Here is a 23797-nt window from a genome sequence, read left to right as displayed (position 1 = left end):
TTAATAATATTAATTCTTCTGTGAGCACAATTTATCTTTCCATTATTTGTGTCATCAATTTATGTCATAAGTGTCTTAGAGTTTTCAGAGTATAAGTCTTTCACTTCATTGATTCAGTTTATTCCTCCATATTTTATTCTTTATTATGTCATTACTAATGGGATAATTTCCTAAATTTCTTTTCCTATCATTCATTATTAGTATATAGAAATGCAGTAGATGTATGTCTATTGATTTTGCATTATGCAACTTTACTGAATTCATTTATTCTAATAGTTTTGGGATAAAAGCTTTAGAGATTTTTTCTTTTTCTTTTTTTTTAAATTTTTGATGTATAGTATTATGTCATTTAAAAATAGTAACGGTATTACTTTTTCCTTAACAATTTTTTACTTTACCTTAACCATTTGAATGACTTTTATTTCTCTTTTCTTTTTTTTAATTACAAGAAACCCACTTTATTATTTATAAAATTTTAATTCCAGTGTAGTCAACATACAGTGTTATATTAGGTTCGGGTGTACAATGTATTGATTCAACCATTTTATACAATACTCGGTGCTCTTCATGATAAGTATACTCTTATTCCCCTTCACCTATTTCACTCATCCCCCCCACCCACCTTACCTCTGATAACCAGTTTGCTCTTTATAGTTAAGAGTTCTTTTTTGGTTTGTCTCTTTATTCTTTGTTTTTGTTTGTTTGTTTGTTCATTTTTTCTTAAGTTCCATGGATGAGTGAACCTATGGTATTTGTCTTTCTCTGACGGCTTTTTTCACTTAGCACTGTAGTCTCAAGATCCATCCACATTGTTGGAAATGGAAGGATTTCATTCTTTTTTATTGTTGAGTAGTATTCCATTGTACATATTCTCATATGTATGTGTATACACAGACACACACACACACTGCATCTTCTTTATGCATTCATCTATTGATGGATACTTGGGTTGCTTTCATAATTTGGCTATTATAAATAATGCTGCAGTAAACATATGGGTTCATGTATCTTTTTGAATTAGTGTTTTCTTTGGGTAAATACCCAGTAGTAGAATTACTGTATTATATAGTAGTTTTATTTTTTACTTTCTGGAGAACATCCATACTGTTTTCCACAGTGGCTTCACCAGTTTGCATTCCCATCAGCAGTGCACAGGTTTTTGGATTTTTGTTTTCCCCACATCCTTACCAGCACTTGTTGTTTCTTGTGTTCTTGATTTTAGCCATTCTGACTTACATTTCCCTGATGATTAGTGGTTTTGAGCATATTTTTACGTGGCTGTTGTTCATATGTATGCCTTCTTTGGAGAAATGTCTGTTGCTGTCTTATGCCCATTTTTAATTGGATTATGTTTGGGTTTTTTTTGGTGCTGAGTTGCATAAGTTCTTTATATATTTTGCATACTAATTCTTTATCATTTATGCCATTTGTAAAGATCTTCTCCCCTCCAGTAGGCTGTCTTTTAGTTTTACTGTTTTCTTCTCTGTGAAGAAGCTTTTTATTTTGATGTAGTCCCAGTGGTTTACTTTTCCTTGTTTTACTCACTTCAGGTTACATACCTAGAAAAATGCTGCTATGCCCAAGTCAAAAAATTGCTGCCTGTGCTCTGTAGTAGGATTTTTATGCTTTCAGGTCTCATATTAGGTCCTTAATCTATTTTGAGTTTCTTTTTATATATGATGTAAGAAAGTGGTCCAGTTTCATTCTTTGGCACGTAGCTGTCCATTTTTCCTAACAAAGGAGGAAAATACCATATTGTTTTGATTACTACAGATTTATAGTATATGTTGAAATCTGGGATTGTGATACCTCCAGTTTTGTTCTTCATTTTCAAGATTGCTTTGGGTGTTTTGGGGGGTCTTTTATGGTCCCATACAAATTTTAGTATTGCTTCTTCTGGTTCTGCAAAAAATGCTGATAGTATTTTGATAAGGAATGAATTAAATCTGTAAATTACTTTGAGTAGTATAGACATTTTAACAATATTTGTCTTTTCAATCCATGAGCATGGAAATTCTTCCTATTTCTTTGTTTTGTCTTCAATTTCTTTCATCAGTGTTTTATAGTTTTCAGAGTACAGGTCTTTCAGCTCTTTGGTTAAATTTATTAGGCATTTTATTATTTTTGATGCAATTAAAATGGTATTGGTTTCTTAATTTCTCTTTCCGCTGCTTCATTATTTATGTACAGAAATGCAACAGATTTCTGTATATTGATTTTATATCCCACAATGTTACTGAATTCATTTATATATATATATATATATATATATATATATATATATATATATGATCTTCTCATCTGCAAATATTGAAAGTTTTATTTTTTCCTCACCAATTTGGATGGCTTTTATTTCTTTTTGTTGTTTGATTGCTGTGGCTAGGGCTTCCAGTACTATGTTGAAACAAAGGGGTGAAAGTGAATGCCCTTGTTTTGTTCCTGATCTTAGGAAACAAGCTCTGTTTTTACCTCATTATGTATGATATTAGCAGTGGGTTTTTCTTATATGGCCTTTATTATGTTGAGGCATGTTCCTTCTAAACTTACTTTGTCAATGGTTTTATCATGAATGGGTATTGTGCTTTGTTAAGTGTTTTTTCTCCATTAATTGAAAAGACCATATAGTTTTTATCCTTTCTTTTGTTGATGTGATGTGTCAGTTTGATTGATTTGCAAATACTGGAACACGCTCACATCCCAGGAATAAATCCCACTCAATTGCAGTGTATGTTTTTTAATGAATGGTTGGATTGGGTTTGCCAGTATTTTGTTGTGGACTTTTGCCTGTATGATCATCAGAGATATTGGCCTGTAGTTCTCTTATTTAGTGATATCTTTATCTGGTTTTGATATCAGGGTAATGCTGGCCTCAAAGAATGACTTTGGAAGGTGTCTTCCCTGTTCTATTTTTTGGAATAGTTTGAAAACAATAGGTATTAACTTGTCTTTAAAAGTTTGGTAGAATTCACCTGTGAAGACTTCTGGTCCTAGACTTCTGTTTGTTGGTAGTTTTTTAATTACTGATTTAAATTCATTGCTGGTAATTGGTCTGTCAGATTTTCTATTTCTTCCTAATTCAGTTTTGGGAGCTTATGTGTTTCTAGGAATTTATTTGTTAGGTTGTCCAATTTGTTGGCTCATAATTTTTCATAATAATCTCTTATAATCCTTTGTATTTATGTGGTGTCAGTTATTATGTCTCTTTCTTTTCTGATTGTTTGACTCTTTTTTTTTTTTTTTGGATGAGTCATATGTCTAAAGGTTTATCAATTTCATTGATCTTTTCAACAAACCAGCAGCTCCTGGTTTTATTGATCTGTCCTATTGGTTTTTGTTTGTTTTGTTTTGGGGCTTTTGGGGGGGGTTCTTTTTTGGTTTCTGTTGTATTTACTTCTGCTCTAATCTTTATTATTTCCTTCCTTTTACTGGTTTTGGTTTTGTTTGTTCTTTTATTTTTTAGTTCCTTTAGGTGTAAGGCTAGAAGGGCTTTTTTTGATATTTCTCTATTTCTAAGCTGGACCTGTATCTCTGTAAATTTCCCTCTTAGAGCTGCTTTTGCTGTGTCCCATAGATTTTGAACAATTGTGTTTCCATTTTCATTTGTTTCAGGGATTTTTTTTTCTTTTTTAATTTCTTCATTGACATATGGATTATTTAATCAAATGCTGTTTGTGTTTCTTTTTCTCTTAATTTTCTTCTTATAATTAATTTCTAATTTTATAGTGTTATGGTCAGCAAAGATACTTCATATGATTTCAGTGTTCTTAAATTTATTGAGATTTGTTGTATAGCCTGCTATGTGATCTATCCTGTAGAATATTCCATGAACACTTGAGAAGAATGTGTACTCTGCTGTTTTTAGTTGAAGTATTCTGTTAAATCTATCTGTTCTAATATGTTGTTCAAGGACATTGTTTTCTTATTAATTTTCTGTCTGGACATCCACTGATGCAAGTGGAGTATTAAAGTCTCCTACTATTATAGTTTTTCTATAAATTTCTCCCTTTGTATCTGTTAATATTTGTTTTATATATTTAGATGTTCCTATGCTGGGTGCATAAATATTTACAAACGTTATATCTTCTTGTTGGGTTTACCCTTTATCATTATGTAATGCCCTTCTTTGTTTCTTGTCGCAACTTTTTGTTTGTTTGTTTGTTTGTTACAGTCTGTTCGGCCTAATGTAAGCATTCTACCTCAGCATTCTTCCTTTTCATTTACATGGAATATCTTTTCCCTTCCCTTAACTTTCAGTCAGTGTGTGTCTTTAGATTTGAAGTGAGTCTCTTGTAGGCAGCAACAGACTGTATTTTGGGTTCCTTTGAAATAATGAAGCATTTCTATGAAGTCAAAACAATCAGCTGGAATTGAGCGTACCTTTTTAAGTAGATGTGTACTCCAGGTTATCTTCTAGCTTTGTCATAGTTCCTTCAAACAAGCTTTGCTTAGTTATGTTATTGTTCTCCTTCTTGTGGACATTTGCATTTTCCATCTCTGGCAATTGGAAGATTATATAGCAAATAAATTGAAAAGAAATCAAGAAGTATATGTTGTCAATGTGTAACTTTCAAAAAGTTAAAAACATGACCTGTACAAATATATAGTGAATATGTGTTAAGGAGTCACTTAGCTCACTAATAAGAACCAGAAGGATGGTAAATCTAGTTCAAAAGAGTACGGAAGAGACTGAAGTATTTACAATGAATGAAATAAAAATATATTAATTTAAGATTGTAAAATTAGATATAGAACTAGTCAAGGTCATACTGGACAATAAAATTAGGGTTATCTTTACTACCTGATGGAAATTATTTGCATCTCTATTGGACGTAAATTATTTGCAATTTATCAGTGTACAAATTAATATCTAAATTCATAGAGACTGGGATCTGATCACTATTAAATTGTAAGTTAAGCAAAGATACTTTACTCAGGAAAATTAATTAATTTTTTGAGGTGTCTACTAGAGGATGACTTCAGTTGAAAAAGGAATAAAAAGCAAATAGGAAATATATTAACAGGAATATATTTAAATTTTTGTTCTAATAACAGTAAAGTAATAAGGGTCTACAAATTTAGGATTTTTTTTCATAATATCATAAAATGATTACAATTATCTTTATCAGTTTCCTATGATCTTGGTTATATTTCAGCAAAATTAAAAAGAAATACTGAATCCATTGTCTGGAAGATTCACCTATCTCCTGAAACATGTAAATAATTTCAGCCAAATTTATTTACGTACTTATCTATGTATCTGTCAGCTTGCTTACTTGAACTTTTTAGTCTAATTGCCTCAATTCTCCAATCTTAATAAAAGATTACATTAAAACTAGACAAATCTTCAAATAGCAGAAAAGGAAACAAAGCCAATACTCACAATTACTAAGTGTTTGGCTAATTATTAGGTTCTTTAGTGAGACCTTGTTGTTTCAGACTTGGATGGTTGTTAACAATACCTATTGTTTCAGTAGCAGAGAATCTTTCTGTGATGATGAAGAGTTGAAAAAAGGTGTGAATGCTGTCAAAAAGCCCTTTTGTCTGAAATTACAATTGCATAGACTACACAAACTGCATGCCTAGCATGAGGGATGGGTCATTGAATGGGCTCTGGCACATACTTTATCTGAACCCAAGGTATTTAAAATGACATTTGAAACAGTGGGTCCTGTGCTCTAGTTGATATAATAAGGTAAAAAAAATTAAAAAAACAAACAAAGCATGCATTTGCAGATTTCTGGAGACAGAGAAATAGTTCAGCTTTTTAAAAATCCTGACTGCTGAACTGGTTGAAAAAAGCTGCATGTAGTTTGTGGAACATTTAAATGGTTATGTTTCCATAAAGACTGTACAATTCAGGAATGAAACTGTAATCGATAGCTTGAAGATTTGTGTCCAGTGAATTGCAATATCCACTTTGTGCTTGTCCTTGTAAGCCATGATAGAAATTCCCACAAAGTTGCTACTTCCTGTACCTTGTTTTGACAATATACCATTAAGAGTGATAATAATGACACATGCATCTATGTTAGTCTTTCGGTTGAAAGGGTATCATTCACTGAAGCAGCATGTTACTAAGGAAGTATTTTGAAAAACAGAGTAGGAAGAATGTTTAGGTTGAGATTATAGAAGGAAACTTCCTAGTGAATGAATCACAGATCCATAGTAAGTTTGAACAAGGAGATATCAAAGTATAATTTCCAATAGATAAAAACATGACTGTCATAAAATTCAAGAATAAATATGAACCAGAAATTTATTTATGGAATTATTGAGAGAACCATCCCAGTATTGTAGATCTAAGAGCATTAGTGGAATTGAATATTTGCAGGCATTTTAAGGAAAAAGATTATATAAATAAAATTTGTAGGAGAGCATAAAAATGGTTAATGCCTCACAGGGCAGTATGACCATAACTTTTCGGGTTATCTTTTCTACCAGATAAATATCTACAAATTAGCATAAAATTCCCCAGTGTTATAGGTCTGATCAAATGGAAGATATTCAAGTCAAACACAGATACATTCTCCTAAACCTGCTGTATCCATTGTAGCCACTAGCTACATCTTTTAAATTTAAATGTGAGATCATTAAAATGAAATATAATACAGATTTAGCTTCCCAGTCATACTAGTCACATTTTAAGTGTTCACTAGACACATTTGGCTAATAGCTACTTTATTAGACAACATAGATGTAGAATATTTCCTTCATCGTAGAAAGTACTATTGAAAACATTCTAGAGAATTCATCTTTGAGCAGGCCTGTTTTATAATGCCTATGTTTGCCATTGAAAAACATATCACCCTCCTTTCGCTTTGAATATTTTTTGTAAACAAAGAGATTTTACAGATCTTCTTTTCCACCTTTTCCATTCCTCCTTTTCTTTTCTTTTCTTTTCTTTTCTTTCTTTTCTTTTCTTTTCTTTTTTCTTTCTTTCTTTCTTTTTTTTTTTTTTGATGGAAGACGATCTGAAAATATGGGTTTACTCTTAGATTTATAGAAAGTTCACTCTTACTAACTGAAGAGTTTAGCTATGTCATTGAACCATTGGGTTGAATGAACTATTTTGTATAAATGGGGGAACTAGGACAAAGATTTTTATTGTATATACTTGTATTTTAAGATTTAGAGATTATTTGCTGATTTGCCTAGATCATCTTCAGTCCTTTCAGAAGAAAGGTATTAAAAGGTAGTCATTACTTTACAGAATAATAAAATCACTTATTTTGGCATAGCAAATAATTATCTTTGCAGGTTTTTTTTTTTAATCATAAAATTGCCTTTACTTTTGAAACGTCTCCTGTGATGGTTTGGGCATACTTATGTACTCTTTGCATCATGATACTAAATTTGCACCTGTAACGCAATGATTTTGTGTATGTGTGTTTTTCAGATGTGCAACAAATGGCAATTGACTGGCTTACCAGAAATCTCTATTTCGTGGACCATGTCAGTGACCGGATCTTTGTTTGTAATTACAACGGGTCTGTGTGTGTCACCCTGATTGACCTGGAGCTTCATAATCCTAAGGCAATAGCAGTAGATCCAATAGCAGGGTAAGAAATTCTTTTTTATTGTTTGATCTCAAGTAGTTACCAGTTAAAGATGTAATAGATCAAAAAATATAATAGATCAGTGTCTGGTGGGCTTTGTGGAATATAAGGCTATAGGCTTAAAGTATTTTTAAATGTCAATTTCAACAACTGCATCGCAAGGAGGAAAAAAGGGCTACAATTTACCATGCAGAAGCTGGGGAATACCAGTTCCTTAACATATTAATATTGCTGGCCTAACCTGAGATACAAACAACCTGTCACCCTCTTAAGAATTGCTTTGGGGTCACCAGACAAGAGCCTCAGGGTAGTTTTAGGTTAAAGAGAGAAGACTTTAAGTTCCCTTAGCAGTAGACCTTGTAGTTAGCAAGCTTCAGAAATACTACTTGAAAGTTGTACTATTAACAAACTTACATCCAACACATTTGGGATTTATAAAAGGGGCGTAATACAAGTTCGTGGGTACAACTTAAACATTAAGGTCATCTTTTAGTTGAAACCAATGTTGTTGTTGTTTTTCCCCTCTAACTACTGATAATGTAAATACTATATAATTATGGAGTTACTAAATTCATCAGAATTCATTTTCTCTCTCTCTCTTTTTTTTTTGACTTTCTAATTTTGCAAGCCTCTTTGTTGGTTAAAAAGATGTCTTATCTGACCTTCTTTTAGCTAATAGGCTCATTAATATTTTAAAAATATTTCACAATTTGTCAAAATATGGTCATAAATGTTTAAATTCCCATCAAGTTTGTTATATGATTAGAAAATCAATATAGGAATTATGCTTCGATTTTATAAAAACTATGGCATTATTGAGGGGAAGAGGCAAAAAAGATGTAGAGTCTTATAAATTCATTTGTTTCTCCGGTCAGTACCGGGCAAAGGAAAATCTCAAGTTAATGACATAATGTATAATTTTAATTGGAGGAGCTGTTGTGTTTTCCGATGTAAGTTGTAGCAAAGATTTGAAAACTGAAATTTTATCCTTGTTACTGCTTTAATCGTCCCCAAGCAGTTCAGGCTGAAATGTCTGATAGAGTATATCCTGAACTGCCATAAGCCTACATTCAATAAATGGGAAAATATTTACAGAAGAAACAGCTGTCATCCATATGTGGACTTTTGTCACTCTTTACTTAAAGTCTGATTGAATATTAAGATGCATCATCACAATGGTTCTGATTTTGACAAGAACAGCTTGCACGTAAGAACTTTGCTAGGAAGGCTGTGTAATATAACTCTTGAATGTAGCTCTATTTGTATTTGCAGCAGATGGTGACTTGACTCAATCTGACTGCAGCGATGCTTCAAAAGACATTAGTGAAAGAAGTTGTATTTAAACTGATTTGTTTGGGTTGTTGAATAAGGGTAGTAAGAAAGAATTGGAAATTTACAAATGTGCTAACAACATTCTTTTGGAATTCTGTTTAGAAATATATTTGCTTGCATGTTTTTCCCTGGATGTGCTAACTGAATTTCGAATTAGCCTTTAGACAGTCTTATCTGCCAAAAATGTTAAGAGGTGAAGCTATTGCGTTTCTCCCCTCATTCTACCATCTTATCCTTCCCCATTCTTAAGAACAAAAATCTAGAGACCCTTTCTAAATAAAACTGTCAATCTGAAATATATATGTGAACCCCATCTCCCTTTCTGAATAGCAACGTATTTTATGTTCTCAAGCTTCCTGTTTCTCTGTCATTACATGAAAGAAACATATTTTGTCATTTGTATCAAAGGAATTAGGAGTAGAAAACCCCCATATTGTTTGCACTTATTCTCTGCAGGATGCCTTTGGGCCTAGTAACTGTTTAAATGTAATTTTGTCATGTATCATTTATCACAATAGGTTCTTTGGAATTTTTTGTTTGAGTTTGCTCTGTCTCTAACAGTTTTTCAATCATGAATCATAGAAATCAGAGACAGCAGAGCTCTGCTCTTTTATAAATATAAACGAGTTTGTAATACAACTCTTTCAAATATATCCTACTTTTCTCTTATTATCAGAAATTTGGCTAAGATTAATACAATACTATCTAGGATAGGAACAGTAGGCTTTTCCTTTAACTTCTACTTTTGGGCCTGGTCCAGAGTATATTGAATAGTCAAGGCTAGAACAACTCTGCATGATTTACTAAAGTGGACATGTGCCACCAGTGAAATTTCTCCTACCTTTTCTTAATTGTATGGGGTGAGTGATATATCTTTGGCTCGTTCTCTTATAACTTCAAAAAACATTGGAATATATTTAAAGTCAAACCTGATTCTTAGAGCTTGACCTTGGTAGCAGTAGAAATGAGGGAGATTAGCCTTACTTCTTCAAAAGCTGCACCCAAAAAAAGTATCTTTTAGTTGGCTATACTTTTAACTTTTACTTTTAATGATGATAATGGAGTTGGTTTGGCAATTTGGGAAAAATGCATCTTGGCAGATGTGTGGCAGCATGTATATAACCCCAACTCAGTAGAGTTATGTCAGCTGGCTAACCTGAGGGAGAGGGGAATCTCCCCTTTCATAAAAAACAGAAGGAATTGCATATTTTCTAAGTATAATGTATACCATTTTTCTATGTAGGTTGGATTTTTGACTTGAAGAGCATGAATGACAGAGTGTTTGTAGGATTTATTTGTGAATCCATGACCCCATGTAGAGAACCAGGGTAAAGTGTCATCATCTTTGTTCTCTATAAGAGCAGGTCAACTGCCAGAAAGCAGAGGAGTGAAGTTCAAGTCTCGAAGTTGAATGCACACAGGAGTGATTGACAGTATTTAAATAGTTAATAAACTTTTTCCCATCATCTACCTGGATTCCTACTGCTGGCAAAACTAATGATAGATGAGAAATTAGAGATAGAATCAAAGTAAACACCTATCAGGGAGTAGAATGGACTTAAGAAATTCTGATCTAAGATACTCTGTGAATGTGGGAAACCAGAAATGAGGCAGGTTTGCCCATGCCCCTGAAAGGGGTTTTATAACAAGGAGATCCTCTGGGTAGATATCAGGTTTTTCAATTCTATTAAGTGGCTCCTAGAGCTAGCCTAGGCTCCAAATTAGAGCCTGCACTCACTATTCATCTGTAATAGTAGGGTTGTTGCTGACCTTTGTCTTTTAATCTTCTCAGACTGTACGATGGGTAAATTGAATCTATAGACTACACCCCCACGACTAACTGCTATCTATTAGTTTGATGACTCAGATGGTTCTGAAGTTGCTATGGGTTTGAACATTAGGAAGTATCTAAAGACATGCCCCTATGTGTTTTTGTTTTCCTCATGGAAGCATCAATCTTGAAGGGTTGTATACTCATCTGTAATTCATGAGCACCCTTAATCTTCAGGCATTCATATTCACATTTTGATAGATTACAAATTGTGAGTCCTAACTTTTTGAGGAAGAACTATCCTCTACACATACCCACAAAAATGTTTCTTGAAAATTCTGTAAACTTAGTCTCCCTCAAAATCTTCTTGCTTATTTCTTTTTATTAGAAGAAAACTCAGAAAAGGTAGACATTTTAATAACTTCAATAATCATCCTACTGAGTTTATGTGTTGACTTGTTTTAATTTTCTTCTTGGAGATAGTGAACTTGAAGTTTCTTAAAAAATGATAGATGATAGATAGATAGATGATAGATAGATAGATAGATAGATAGATAGATAGATAGATAGATAGATGATAGATAGATAAACAAAACTAACTGCTGAAAGTGTATTTTGGGTTGTTAGCATATCTTTGGAACAGTCTTGGTCCTGCACATAGGAGCAGGATTCAGGTGAGTGGACCTCCAAATTCACCTATGTGAAGAGTACCAAGAAGTTATTTGCTCACTTCTTATACTCAGTGGGTAATTAATGGAGTGCAGTGACTACATCCTTAGTCTTATAAATTTGTATTAACTATCCCCCAAGTCTTACCAATGTGTTTTCTTATCTGTAACAACAATTCAAGTGAGTATCATTATAATGTTAGCTCTATTTTCATTGTTTTATCTGTCCATAATCAATCTAAATATCTCTATGCTTATCTCCTATTTACACTACTACTACCTTCTCTGGTTGACTTCCGCACTCCTAGATGGCATTTAGATTCATAGAGAATTATGTAAACAATAGGCATCTACCTGTCAGCCAGTTTACTAAGTACTTCAGGAGAGTTATCACTGCCACTTTTCAATCCGAAGTTCTTTTCAGGAGTTGCTAATGTGATGAGGCAAGACAACATGGATATGCAAGTTTGTGTTTCATGGTCTGCACTATTTTGAGTGAAGTTAGTGGTTCAAAGGCTTACTCAAGGGTATAAATCCATATTAGCTGTTTTATATATGACTAAATTATTCTCATTAATTCATTTTGTCTAGGGTCAAATGCTCCAAATTCCTCTCCAGGTCTCTTCTCAAGTGGAGGTTCATGTATGGTATTGCCTTTAATCACTGTCCCCTTCAGATACAAATTATACTGTGATTATCCTGGGATTATGAAAGAGTAATTTGGAGTGGTTTGTGTTCACTACAGCCTTTACTGGAAGCTTACCCCAAACTGATTCAACTCTCACTGTGTTCTTAGCTCACATCATTCATAATAATACAAATAACTCAAAATAATGCAAAACATTCTACATCTCTATTTGTTCTCTTTGCTGTTCTCTCTCTCTTTTTCACTCTCTAAATTTTTAGTGTTTGTTAAGCTTATTTCTTTTTTCTTTTTTTTTTTTAAAGATTTTATTTATTTATTCGACAGAGATAGAGACAGCCAGCGAGAGAGGGAACACAAGCAGGGGGAGTGGGAGAGGAAGAAGCAGGCTCACATCAGAGGAGCCTGATGTGGGGCTCGATCCCATAATGCCGGGATCACGCCCTGAGCCGAAGGCAGACGTGTTAAGCTTATTTCTAAATTACTGAGTTCACAGTGCTATTTCTAGTAATTATATTTAGTATCTTCCCATCTTTCTAACTACTCCGTATAAAAGAGATTTCTTCTCTGAATTCTCACTCTGATTAATGATGTCCACTCAAATAGATAAAGTAATAGAAAAAAAAATACAATGTGTAACTTAAATTATGAAGGAATTTATTATATCACGTAAAAATCTAGGTATATAAGACAGTCCTGTATTGGTTATTTTAGTGGCTCAACAATATCATTTAGAATGTGTGTCCGTTTACCTCTTTGTGATGTTATCTTTGGTGTGTGCTTTTCAAGCTAATTCTGTTGTCATAAATGGCTATACTGAAGTTCTAGGGATCCTGTGTAGAAACAAGATACTCAGTTCAAAATAAAGAAAAGGAAAAAAAAGGGGGGAGCATTATATTTCCCTTGGGTGTAGAAGAGCTCCTAAGGGGACATACATGTATGTCTGCTTGTTCAGAAATGGGGTAGATGCCTACCTGAATGGGACAACAAAAGCCTTTTGTTTTTTAACCATTGGCATGTAAAAGACAGAACGGCATGGGAGTGAAATTGGGACAAAGCTAACGTGGAAAAAGAAAAATGAATTAAGAACCAACATCAACTACTACAACCGCTGCTGTATGATATTTCTCTCTTCTGTGCAATTCTTTGACTATTTCTTGTTCTTCCCAGGTACTTAGGGGGTCTCTTTTAACTTAGCTAAACTTGTCAGGAATACGTACAAATACTTTGTCTCAAGTCTTTATTCCCTTTTCTAGGAGAACTCCTCTATTTCCTTTTGGCCAAGGCCATTCAAACTCATATCGAGAAATATTTTTCTTATCTCTTTTCAAGCAAATGGCATTTTTTTTTCCAGTAACATTTTGCAATACAAAGAAGAAGTTGGGGTGGGAGTACTCTGGATAGCAGTCCTAGTATCACTATTTTTATCTTTAAAGATACACTTTAAGAAACTGATGGTAGCTTTTATTCTATCAGATTCTCCAACACTTTTGGAATCTCTGTGAATAATCTAAGCCACTGGGGTAACATTAAGCAAATTATTGTTTCACTTATAAAATGATTCTCAAGTGGCATGAAAGCTCTTATACTCTCTGCCAGAGAATAGTTTGCATACTGGAAGAATCTGTGCCATTATTAGAAAAGAATAATTTTATATTTCCAAGTAGTTTAAAATTATTTCTAATTGTGTCTTACATAGAGTTCTGTGAAAACAAGAAGTGCATATGAGCCAGTGGTACTGCTTTTGAAAATATGTCGATGGATTTCCTCTTTTCACTCAGGTGTAATGAGGGCATCAAAGATGATGATGTGATATATACTCTTACCGAGCTTGGAGTATAACAGAGTTATGCATCAAATATCAAATATTATAACCAGAAGATGTAGTTACTATAGTCTACAAAAAAACCCCACTCTAAATAACAAACAAAATGCTAAGCTGTAATTTATTTGAAGTTTATGAGATAAATGATGGGTCAGGCACAAATGTTATTTTCAAAAAGTAGAAAATCTTGGTTTGGAAACACCACCACAAGGGAAAGGACAAAAATTAACAACAATAAAATAAGGACAAAAATTAACAACAATAAAATAAGTACTTGACACCATTCCCCTTGTATATTACCACTCTTTCTTAACATAAATTCAAGATTTTACTGTAGGTTATATAACCATATTCAACTAAAAAAAAAAAAAGGAATAAGAACAAGAACAAGAAGAAAAAAAAACAGCTTTTATGCTGAGCTATATTTTGTTCTGCTTGACTGCTGAGCCTTGCAGGATATTGATCCAAAATTGATATTTTAACTCGAGCCAGATTCTTAGTGGTTTGACTAGGGAGAAATTGGTCTGGCCTTAGGGTCAAGGTGGATGTTTTACAGTGTCAAGTAGTGTTTACTCAAGATATTTTTTTTTAATCATGCAAAGGAAAAAGTCAAATGTTAAGCGTATCTGTTCTTCTTTCAGTTTTAGTGAGATAATTGTCTTTGTAAGCACTTGTAAAAATTGTGTTTAGTCAGGAGGCATCACACTTCTTGAGTACCAGGTATACTATAAATCATAGTCATTGAAATACTATAGTACTGACATTAAAACGGACAAATAAACCGATGGAACAGAATTGAGAATCCAGAAGTAAACGCAAGCACGTACAGTCAACTAATATTTGACAACAGAGCCAAGAATACTCAGTGGAAAGAAGCCAGTTTCTTCAATACACTATGCTGGGATAATTGGATAGTCACATGTAAAAAGAAGGAAACTAGACTCATATTTCACACCACTCACAAAAATTAACTTGAAATGGATAAAAAGCTTAAGTGTAACTTGAACCCATGAAATTCCTAGATGAAAACATAGGAATAAAACTCCTTGACATAGGTACTGGTAATTAATTTTTGCATATGACATCTCAAGCACAAACAACTAACTAACTAGATATATAGATAGATAGATAGATAGATAGATAGATAGATAGATAGATGATAGATAGATGATAGATAGATAGACAGTAGATAGATATAAACAAACCAGTGGTACTATATTAAAGTAAAAAGCTTCTGTCCAGCAAAAGAAACCATCAACAAAGTAAAAAGACAACCTATTTAATGGGGAAAAAAAAATATTTGCAAACTTTGTATCTGATAAGGGGTTAATGACCAAAATATATATAAAGAACTCCCACAACTCAATAAAAAATGAAGAAGAGAGAAAGAAAAGAAAAAAACAACCCCATTAAAAACTGGGTAAAAGACATGAATAGACATTTCTCCAAAGAAGACATATGAAGGCCAACAGGTACATGAAAAGAAGCTCAACATCACTAGTTATTAGGGAAATGCAAATTAACAATATAATGAGATATGACTTCATGCCTGTTAGAATGGCCATCATCAAAAAGACAGAAAATAGCAAATGCTCACATAGATGTGGATAAAAGGGAACCCTTATGTACTAGTGGTGGGAAGTTGTAAATTGTAAATTGATACAACCATTATGGAAGACAGTATGGAGGATACTCAAAAAATTAAAAATAGAACTACCATATGATACGGTAATTCTACTTCTGGGAATATATCCAAAGGCAATAAAAACATTAACTCAAAAAGATATCTGCACACTCATCTTTATAGTAGCATTATTTACAATAGCCATGGCATGGGAAGAACGTATCTATCAATGTATCATTGCATTTTTATCCAAAGAATTTGTGATATACACATACATGTGTGCATGCACACACACACACACATGCACAGACACATGCACACAAAGAGTGGAATATTATTGAACCATTAAAGAAAAAACAAAGAGGAAATCCTACCATTTGTGACAATGTGGTTGTCTTCAGACCTTGAAGACATTATAATAAGTGAAGTAAGTCATAAAAAAGACAGATACTGTATGAACTCACTTATATGTCACGTCTAAACAAAACGTGACAGAATAGACTCATAGAAAAAGAGATCAGACTTGTGATTACCAGTGGCAGAAGTTGGAGACAGGGAGAACTGGAGGAAAGTGGCCAGAAAAAACTTTCAGTTACAATATAAATAAGTACACATGTACAGCATGGTGAGTATAGCTATTAAATGTAGCACCTGATTAGGCAGTTTCTTACCCATGACACCACCAGACTATGGAAATGGGAGCTTTCAATAAATACTTTGCCATTTCTATCACAGTCTTCTCTTCTGGCTACCAGATATCTATATGCAACCTTACATATCTAATCCTATACATAGAATACACTACATTTAGATCAGAGTGGAGGATCCCTAGGTGACGAGTAATCCTATTCATGATGACCTTTTGTGCTTCCTTGTATACAAGAAACTATGAACCAAAAGACAAGGTATCTGTACCCACTGTCCCCTCCATACTCTATATAAATGGATGGGCCAGTGATAGAATGACAAACAAAACAAAATTATCAGCTAGAAAAGAAGGTTGGAAGCACACAGTAGTCATTGGCATAAAGCAATAATGAAATCCTGCCAGGCAAGGAAAGGAAGGCCCTCCTGCCTCGGAGGTTTGGAAGTCTCTTGTCTAGATGCTGCTTCTTTCCCTGTAACATTTCCCCTTGTCCATTGTTCTTTACCTATGCTTCCCCTGGGAAGTTCTTTCTTGTCTGTTGTATTCAATACATCAGTACATCAATGTGTGCCAATACAAAATTGGCAATGGGGAGTATTCTCCCCCTGTGGACTCTATATATTTCACAGACTGTTTCTTGTTCCTTTCAAGTTGTTTAAAGGTTTGAGAGGACAAATAATTTTGTAAGCTAGGGTCATGACTTTTGAGGTTATAAATTCCCTAAAAATTAGTAGAATTTTTATTTCTTTGCTTCCCATTAATTTTATATACCAGTATCCTAAGTTATATTCTAGAAATAATTATCAAACTCAAATTATTTCTTTGTACCTCACACTCTTGCTTTTCTCTTTCAACCTATTGGTGGTCACTGTGGGGCCTGAAAACAATGCTTCAGTGGGGAGTAAACACCTTTTGTCTGAAAGTGAAATTCTTCTGTTTAATTGGAAGTCTTTTTTTTTATTATTATTAATTCGACAGAGATAGAGACAGTCAGCGAGAGAGGGAACACAAGCAGGGGGAGTGGGAAAGGAAGATGCAGGCTCATAGCGGAAGAGCCTGATGTGGGGCTCGATCTCATACCGCCGGGATCACACCCTGAGCCGAAGGCAGACGCTTAACCGCTGTGCCACCCAGGCACCCCTAATTGGAAGTCTTAATTGACTTTTGTTGCTCAAAGACATTTTCAGTATTTTTTCTTACTATTTAGGTCCTAGAAACAACTCATTTTCCAAACCTGGGGGCCTCAGTTTTGCACTTGGTCTATCCCTTTCAGTGTTTGCTATTAACCAGCCGATTTTAACTTATACTTTTTTTTTCTATAATATCTTGCTAAAGTAAGCATGTAGCAACTAATACAACTACTACTATTGTACTTTTAAACTTCTTTCTTTAAATCCACAAGCTCAAAAAGCATTTGTTTTTTTCTTCCAATATATTTATCAAGATATTAGAAATGACATTTTTTATTCAGTATTTTTAACCTTTAATATTTTCAGGCCTGAATAATAATTACATTGATGCTGCTGCCTTAACCATGAAACCAATGTTATGTACTTTAAATTTTTGTTAAGGTAGTTCTGTACTTGTGCTACTAACTTCTGAATTTTTATGGTAACACTCACTGCTATAAATTTCAGTGGATAGCACAATAGAAATCCCATTTATTTGTTTTCTGTTTTATTGCTCAAGTTAGAGTCCATGCATGTGCTCTTAGCTGTCAGGCAGCTTTTCTCTATGTGATGATTCAAAGATGGAGGCTCCTTTCATCTTGTGGCTCCTTATCCTTTAGGGCCTGAGAATCCCGATTTTTTTTCTTATTTTTTAATTTAAATTCAAATAATTAATATATAATGTATTATTGGTTTCAGAGGTAGAGGTCAGTGATTCATCAGTCTTATGTAACACCCAGTGTTCATTACATCACATGCCCTCCCTAATGTCCAGCATCCAGTTACCCCATCCCCCACCACCCTCACCTCTAGCAACCCTCAGTTTGTTTCCTATGATTAAGAGTCTCTTATGGTTTGTCTCCCTCCCTGATTTCATCTTGTTTTATTTTTTCCTCACTTCCCCTATGATCCTCTGTTTTGTTTCTTAAATTCCACATACGAGTGAGATCATATGAGAATTGTCTTTTTCTGATTGACTCATTTTGCCTAGCATAATACCCTCTAGTTCCATCCATGTCATTGTAAATGGCAACATTTCATTTTCTGATGGCTGAGTAGTATTCCATTGTGTATATATATACCACATCTTCTTTATCCATTCATCTGTTGATGGACATCTGGGCTCTTTCCATAGTTTGGCTATGGTGGACATTGCTGCAATAAATATTGGGGTGCTGGTGTTCCTTCAGATCACTTCATTTGTACTTTGGGGTAAATATCCAGTAGTGCAATTGCTGGGTCGTAGGGTAGCTGTATTTTCAAATTTTGAGGAACCTCCATACTGATTTCCAGAGTGGCTGCACCAGCTTGCATTCCCATCAACAGCATAACAGGGTTCCTCTTTTTCCACATCCTCGCCAACATCTGTCATTTCCTGTCTTGTTAATTTTAGCCATTCTGACTGGTGTGAGGTGGTATATCATTGTGGTTTTGTTTTGTATTTCCCTGATGCTGGGAGGTGTTGAGCATTTTTACATGTATCTGTTGGCCATTTGGATGTCTTCTTTGGAGAAATGCCTGTTCATGTCTTCTGCTCTTGATTGGATTATTTGTTCTTTGGGTGTTGAGTTTGATAAGTTCTTTGTAGATTTTGGATGCTAGCCCCTTATTTGATAAGACATTTGCAAATATCTTCTCCCAGAAAATCCTCTGATTTTCGACCAGAGAGAGAAAAGGCACATCTGCCTTTTTTCTTTTTTTCTATTTCTAGCTCAGTAGTGACCTTTATTATTCCAGTTATATTCATAGTGACATCCAGTCACTTGGTCACATCTGAAGGCAAGTAGCTAGAAAATATGGTTTCTGGAGTGGCATGAGCTATGAGCTTCTGGTGACAGATGACTGTCTTTGCCACTGTAACCACTATCTGATTTTATTATTTTATCTGATTTTATTATTTTTTGTCTTTTGGTTACTAACAAATTAAATGTAGAAGAGGATAGCACATCAAAGACTTTGTTTCTAAAAAGTATTTTAAATTGAGTGGGTTCATGTTTCGCCAATGTTTTTAAACTCCCCTGAATGTTCAGAATTCAGGTTTATCATTTTACCTTGAATGAGTTATTTTCATTAGGTTTATATTTCCTCTTGATACATTCACAAATCCACATAATCTATTAAAAGTTTGTCTGGCAAACATCTAATCAGAAAAACAAATATATTAAACCCTGGCCAACAAATGGAACAATACGCATCTTCATATTGGAGCAATTTCTCTAAATAACTGGTGCCAAATTCCAAGAACCTAAACATCCTCTTCTCTGGAAAGGCTACAAACACCATGAACTTTCCTCACTCTATTTCCAACTCATTTCAGAGTTCTGAATGATAATTATTCTTTTATTTGTTCTTGCTAAGATGCTACCGGCTCATAGAAGCCAGTATTCTCCATACTGGCTATCTGAGATTTTAATTGATATACACTAAGCTAGTATTTATTTTTTGTTTTCTTGTTTGTTTTGGAGCATTCTTTGAATAAATGTAATGTTTACAGAAATTCAATCTGAGAGTGGAGGACAAAATGGGTTATTGTTAGGGGTAACACCAGAAGCGGAAGAGAAAGACCGTTGAAGCAGTGTGAATATAGTATAATAATGGTCAATATGTTTTCTAATACTTTAGACACTAACAAAAATCCTGACTTTACCTGCTTAAATAACAAGTGAATTCATTTTCTCACTTAGAGGAAGTCCAGAGAAGAGCAAGCTTGGTTGGATCCAAGCTTGGTTAGATCCAAGCTCTGTTGAATTAACACCTCGATGACATCATTAGAGAGCCACGTCCCTTCAATAACTCTGCTCTGCCATCCACAGCTACATCCTTTCCCCCCCTGGTCATAAGGTTGCTGCCAGTAGCAACTGAGGAAAATTGCTTATTCTCATGCAGCAGGAAAAAGAAAGAAATCTGACCCCTTAATATGGACTACAAATCTATTACTCCAATTTGAATGGGCTAAATAAAGTTGCTTTCCCACACCTGGAGCAGTCTCAGTTGCTGGGAGAATACCATGTACTGTTTGGATTTATATTAATCAGAATCCACCCCAAGATCTGGAATTGTATTCCATTTCCCTCAGTCATGTGGGATTAGGTGGTGGTGAGGGAGTGGGATGGCTATCTGAACATAATGAAGTTTCTGTTAGGAAAAAGAACTAGAAGAAGCCAAACATAATTTCAGTGAGAATGGGAGAGAGATGTATTATTGATTTCGGTGCCATGGGAATATTTGCTGTGGAATCCAGGTCCCTGTACTTGAGAGCAAATCGTGTTCCTCATGATGGATATTTTGAGGTTCTTTATGAAAACCCTGCCAATACTAGATAAGGATGGTAATGGAGATGATAATGATGATGATGATGACGATGACAGAAAGATGACAGTGAAAACTGCATTGATAACACCTATGATGCTTTAACAAGGCAGTTATTCAAACTGTGGCTACCAAACATGTTTTTTGTTTTTTGTTTTTTGTTTTTATACTGAGGCATGCTAAATTTACAGAGAAAGCCCTAGTTTATTCCATAGGAAGAGATATTTTAGGGATCTATAGTGACTTCCTGATGAATAAGACAAACATAGGTTTAGATGATTGAAGATAGGGAAATTTTTAGTAAGAAATAGAACTAGCTGCTGGAAACTCTGCCTTCCTTAAATGCTCTTACTCTTTGGGTCTGTGTCTGTTTCTATTATTCAAAGACAAATACCTGGATACTATAAGCAGAATAATACATACATTTAAGATTGCTTAGTAAAGATATTTTTAAAGCCATGCCTGTTTTTTTTTTTTTTTAGTTTTTGTAGTTAGCTCATATATTAGATTTCACTTATCAGACAACTTAATATTGAATGTTTAAAAAATAATTTTAAGTGTATTTTATTAAAATTAATTATATTAAGATGAATAATAGTGAATAACTCATAAAACTTCTTTGTTTTATAATCTATAGGATTAAAAGATATGATGATTGTGATTAAAACCAAAATCCCATTTTTCTCAAATTAAATAAAAATATTTATTTTAGTCAATAATATTATAGGTAAATTTAGAGGATTAAAGTGTCTGCCTTAAACACTTTTAATTAATAGTATTTTTTAAAGCTTATATCTAAGCTATGACATTTTCTGGGAGGTAGTTTTATTAAAGGTTTGAATTGGAAAGATCTTGATGTTACATATTTTTCATAATAATATTCTTAGTGTTCATAATGTAGAAGCATATATATGTTATCTGAGACAAATTATAATGCGATACTTTATGGAGCATCCTGCTCTGCCCCTTTTTCCTACGTGAATTGATGCTAAATACATCACATGGAATTCATGTAGTGAGCTCATCTGTGCTATGGGAACTTCTTCATGATGGAGTTGATTTTACTGAGCATGTTCTCAAGGATGATCTCAACTATCCCAGAACCTCAAGTCACTCTATCATCATTTCCCTAAAAACTAAACTATTGGACTATTACATATAGAGAAGTAGAGTCAATTAACTACTTTTGCATTATCTATCTTGTATAGAGCCCATTTTTTTGAGAGACAGAGAAAGAAAGAGATTAATATTAACATTATCGAATGTTTACTTTGGCCAGTCATTATTCTAAACACTCCCTGTAAATTGATCAATTTGATCCTCACAGTATCTTGTGAGGTAATTAATACCTTTATCTTCTTTTACAGATGAACCTTGGAGAGGTAAATTACTTGCCCATAGTCAAAGAGCCAGTAAGTGTTGCAGTCAGGGCTCAGACTCAAGCAACCGGCACCCTTACCCACTACACTATACCCGTTATGAGTCAGCTTTAAGCGGGGGGGGGGTGTAAAATGAGGAATTTGGGGGTTTGTGATGAGCTACCATTCATGCACAAGACTGGGTACTCAGTCCTGAGGAAATTGGCACTTGGGAATATGCAGTGTGGTAATTTTGTACCTTAACATGGGACACCTGTAAGGTTTGCGTATGTGTCATTTCCATGAGAATGAATAGAAATGACACACTGGATTTGTTCTGAAAATTTAAAGGAAGTAGTTATATGACATTATGAAAAAAGAAAAAAAAAACTACAACGAAAACAGAAAGATCAGTGGTTGCCAGAGTTTGGGGCAGGGGATTAAAGGAGGAAAAATAGGTAGAATAAAGATAATTTTTAGGGCAGTGAAACTGTTCCATAAGATGCTGTAATGCTGTATACATGTTATTATGCATTTGCCAAAACCCATATCACTAACTATACAACACAAATAGTGAATCCTAATGTAAACTATGGACTTTAGTTAATAGCAATGCAATAGTATTGTTTAATTTTAACAAGTGTAACACACTAATGTAAGCTAGAAGAAACCCTGAGTGAGGAAGAAAGGGGATGTATGGGAACTTGATATCAATTTTCTATAAACCTCAGGCTCTAAAAATAAAGCCTGTTCAGTTTTTGAAAAAGGAAGAAAAAATTTATTTGTAAGTGATCATATGACTGTAATTGTGAGTCAGTTGGGAAACAGGTGACTCGTTTCAGAATAATTGTATCTTTCATTCATTGGTGTTGACATCCAGGACTTCCATATTCTCACTCAGGTACAGTCAAATTCCAAAAATGCTTTAATTCTGTGTTCTCTTTATTCCACTAAGCTGTGAATTCTGGATGAGCCCAAGTCTACTTGCCTCATTCCTTCCTGAATAGGAAAGAAGCACCTTTCAAAAGCATCATTAATTCTTATAAAGCCACAGGGGCACAATTAAAGAGTGGTTGAGTGGTTTCCCTAAATGTGTAACTTACAGGGACAGAAGAAAGAAATCTCCGCCTGTATCTTTTAGCATGATTATCATGATGGGCTCGATTTTCCCATGTAGTCAGCCTTTGTTAATATACTGGCATTTGAAGGGAATATTTACTCTCAATTTTAAAAATGAAAGAGCTTGTATGGGCTGAGAAAAAAAGAGGTGGGTAAATACTAACATTTCTTGTGGAGTGGAAACTACTTCCCCTGCACTTTTTCCACCATTCAAGTCACAGTTTGTGAAGGAAATAGCTTAGAAATTGACAGAGTCAATGGATCCATAACTGTGCTTTCTCCATACGGTTAAAGCTCAGTGTGAGACTGGCTGGCAATGTGAACAGTAAGGGAGACATAACAGGATGTGGGATTATTAGAGAAGGCAGGAGAGAGTCACCTTTCTGTCATAACTAAGGTCTAGCTGACTCACCCATGCATGAGAAATGCTTCTTCTGGTCTCATTTTCTAGGGTTGGTGGCTTGACTGTCCCCCCACCCCAAACAGTTTTTTTATCCAGAAATGACTTATGTGAGGCTGATTATCATATCCACCATTTCAGAATGATGGGTTTGCTTGGTCCTCATACCTCTTCATAGGAAAACAAGAGTTTTTTAAAAAGATAACACAATTTTAGAAGAAAAGATCTAAATCCACACCAAGTAATAGGTTTTGCTATATACCGTTTGATAGGAATAGGAGTATGTAGAAATATTCATAAATGGTATATAGGTACTCTTTAATTAAGAGTTTGCATAATTGGTAACCAAACTCCATCATGAATATAGGGTTAATAAC

General features: G+C 34.1%; 1 protein-coding gene across 1 annotated transcript in view; it reads left to right on the top strand.

Moving 5' to 3' along the window:
• Nucleotides 1-23797, top strand: part of LRP1B (LDL receptor related protein 1B) — a 1837899-nt gene that overhangs the window by 911524 nt on the left and 902578 nt on the right. The window contains exon 6 of the mRNA XM_034642051.1: nt 7397-7559. Coding sequence (XP_034497942.1) covers nt 7397-7559 — 163 coding nt within the window. The remainder of the gene's footprint in view (nt 1-7396; nt 7560-23797) is intronic.

This window comes from Ailuropoda melanoleuca, chromosome 2 (genome assembly GCF_002007445.2).
Source record: "Ailuropoda melanoleuca isolate Jingjing chromosome 2, ASM200744v2, whole genome shotgun sequence".
Classification (NCBI taxonomy): domain Eukaryota; kingdom Metazoa; phylum Chordata; class Mammalia; order Carnivora; family Ursidae; genus Ailuropoda; species Ailuropoda melanoleuca.
Note: the sequence above shows the minus strand (reverse complement) of the source record. Positions and strands in the feature narration are given on the sequence as shown.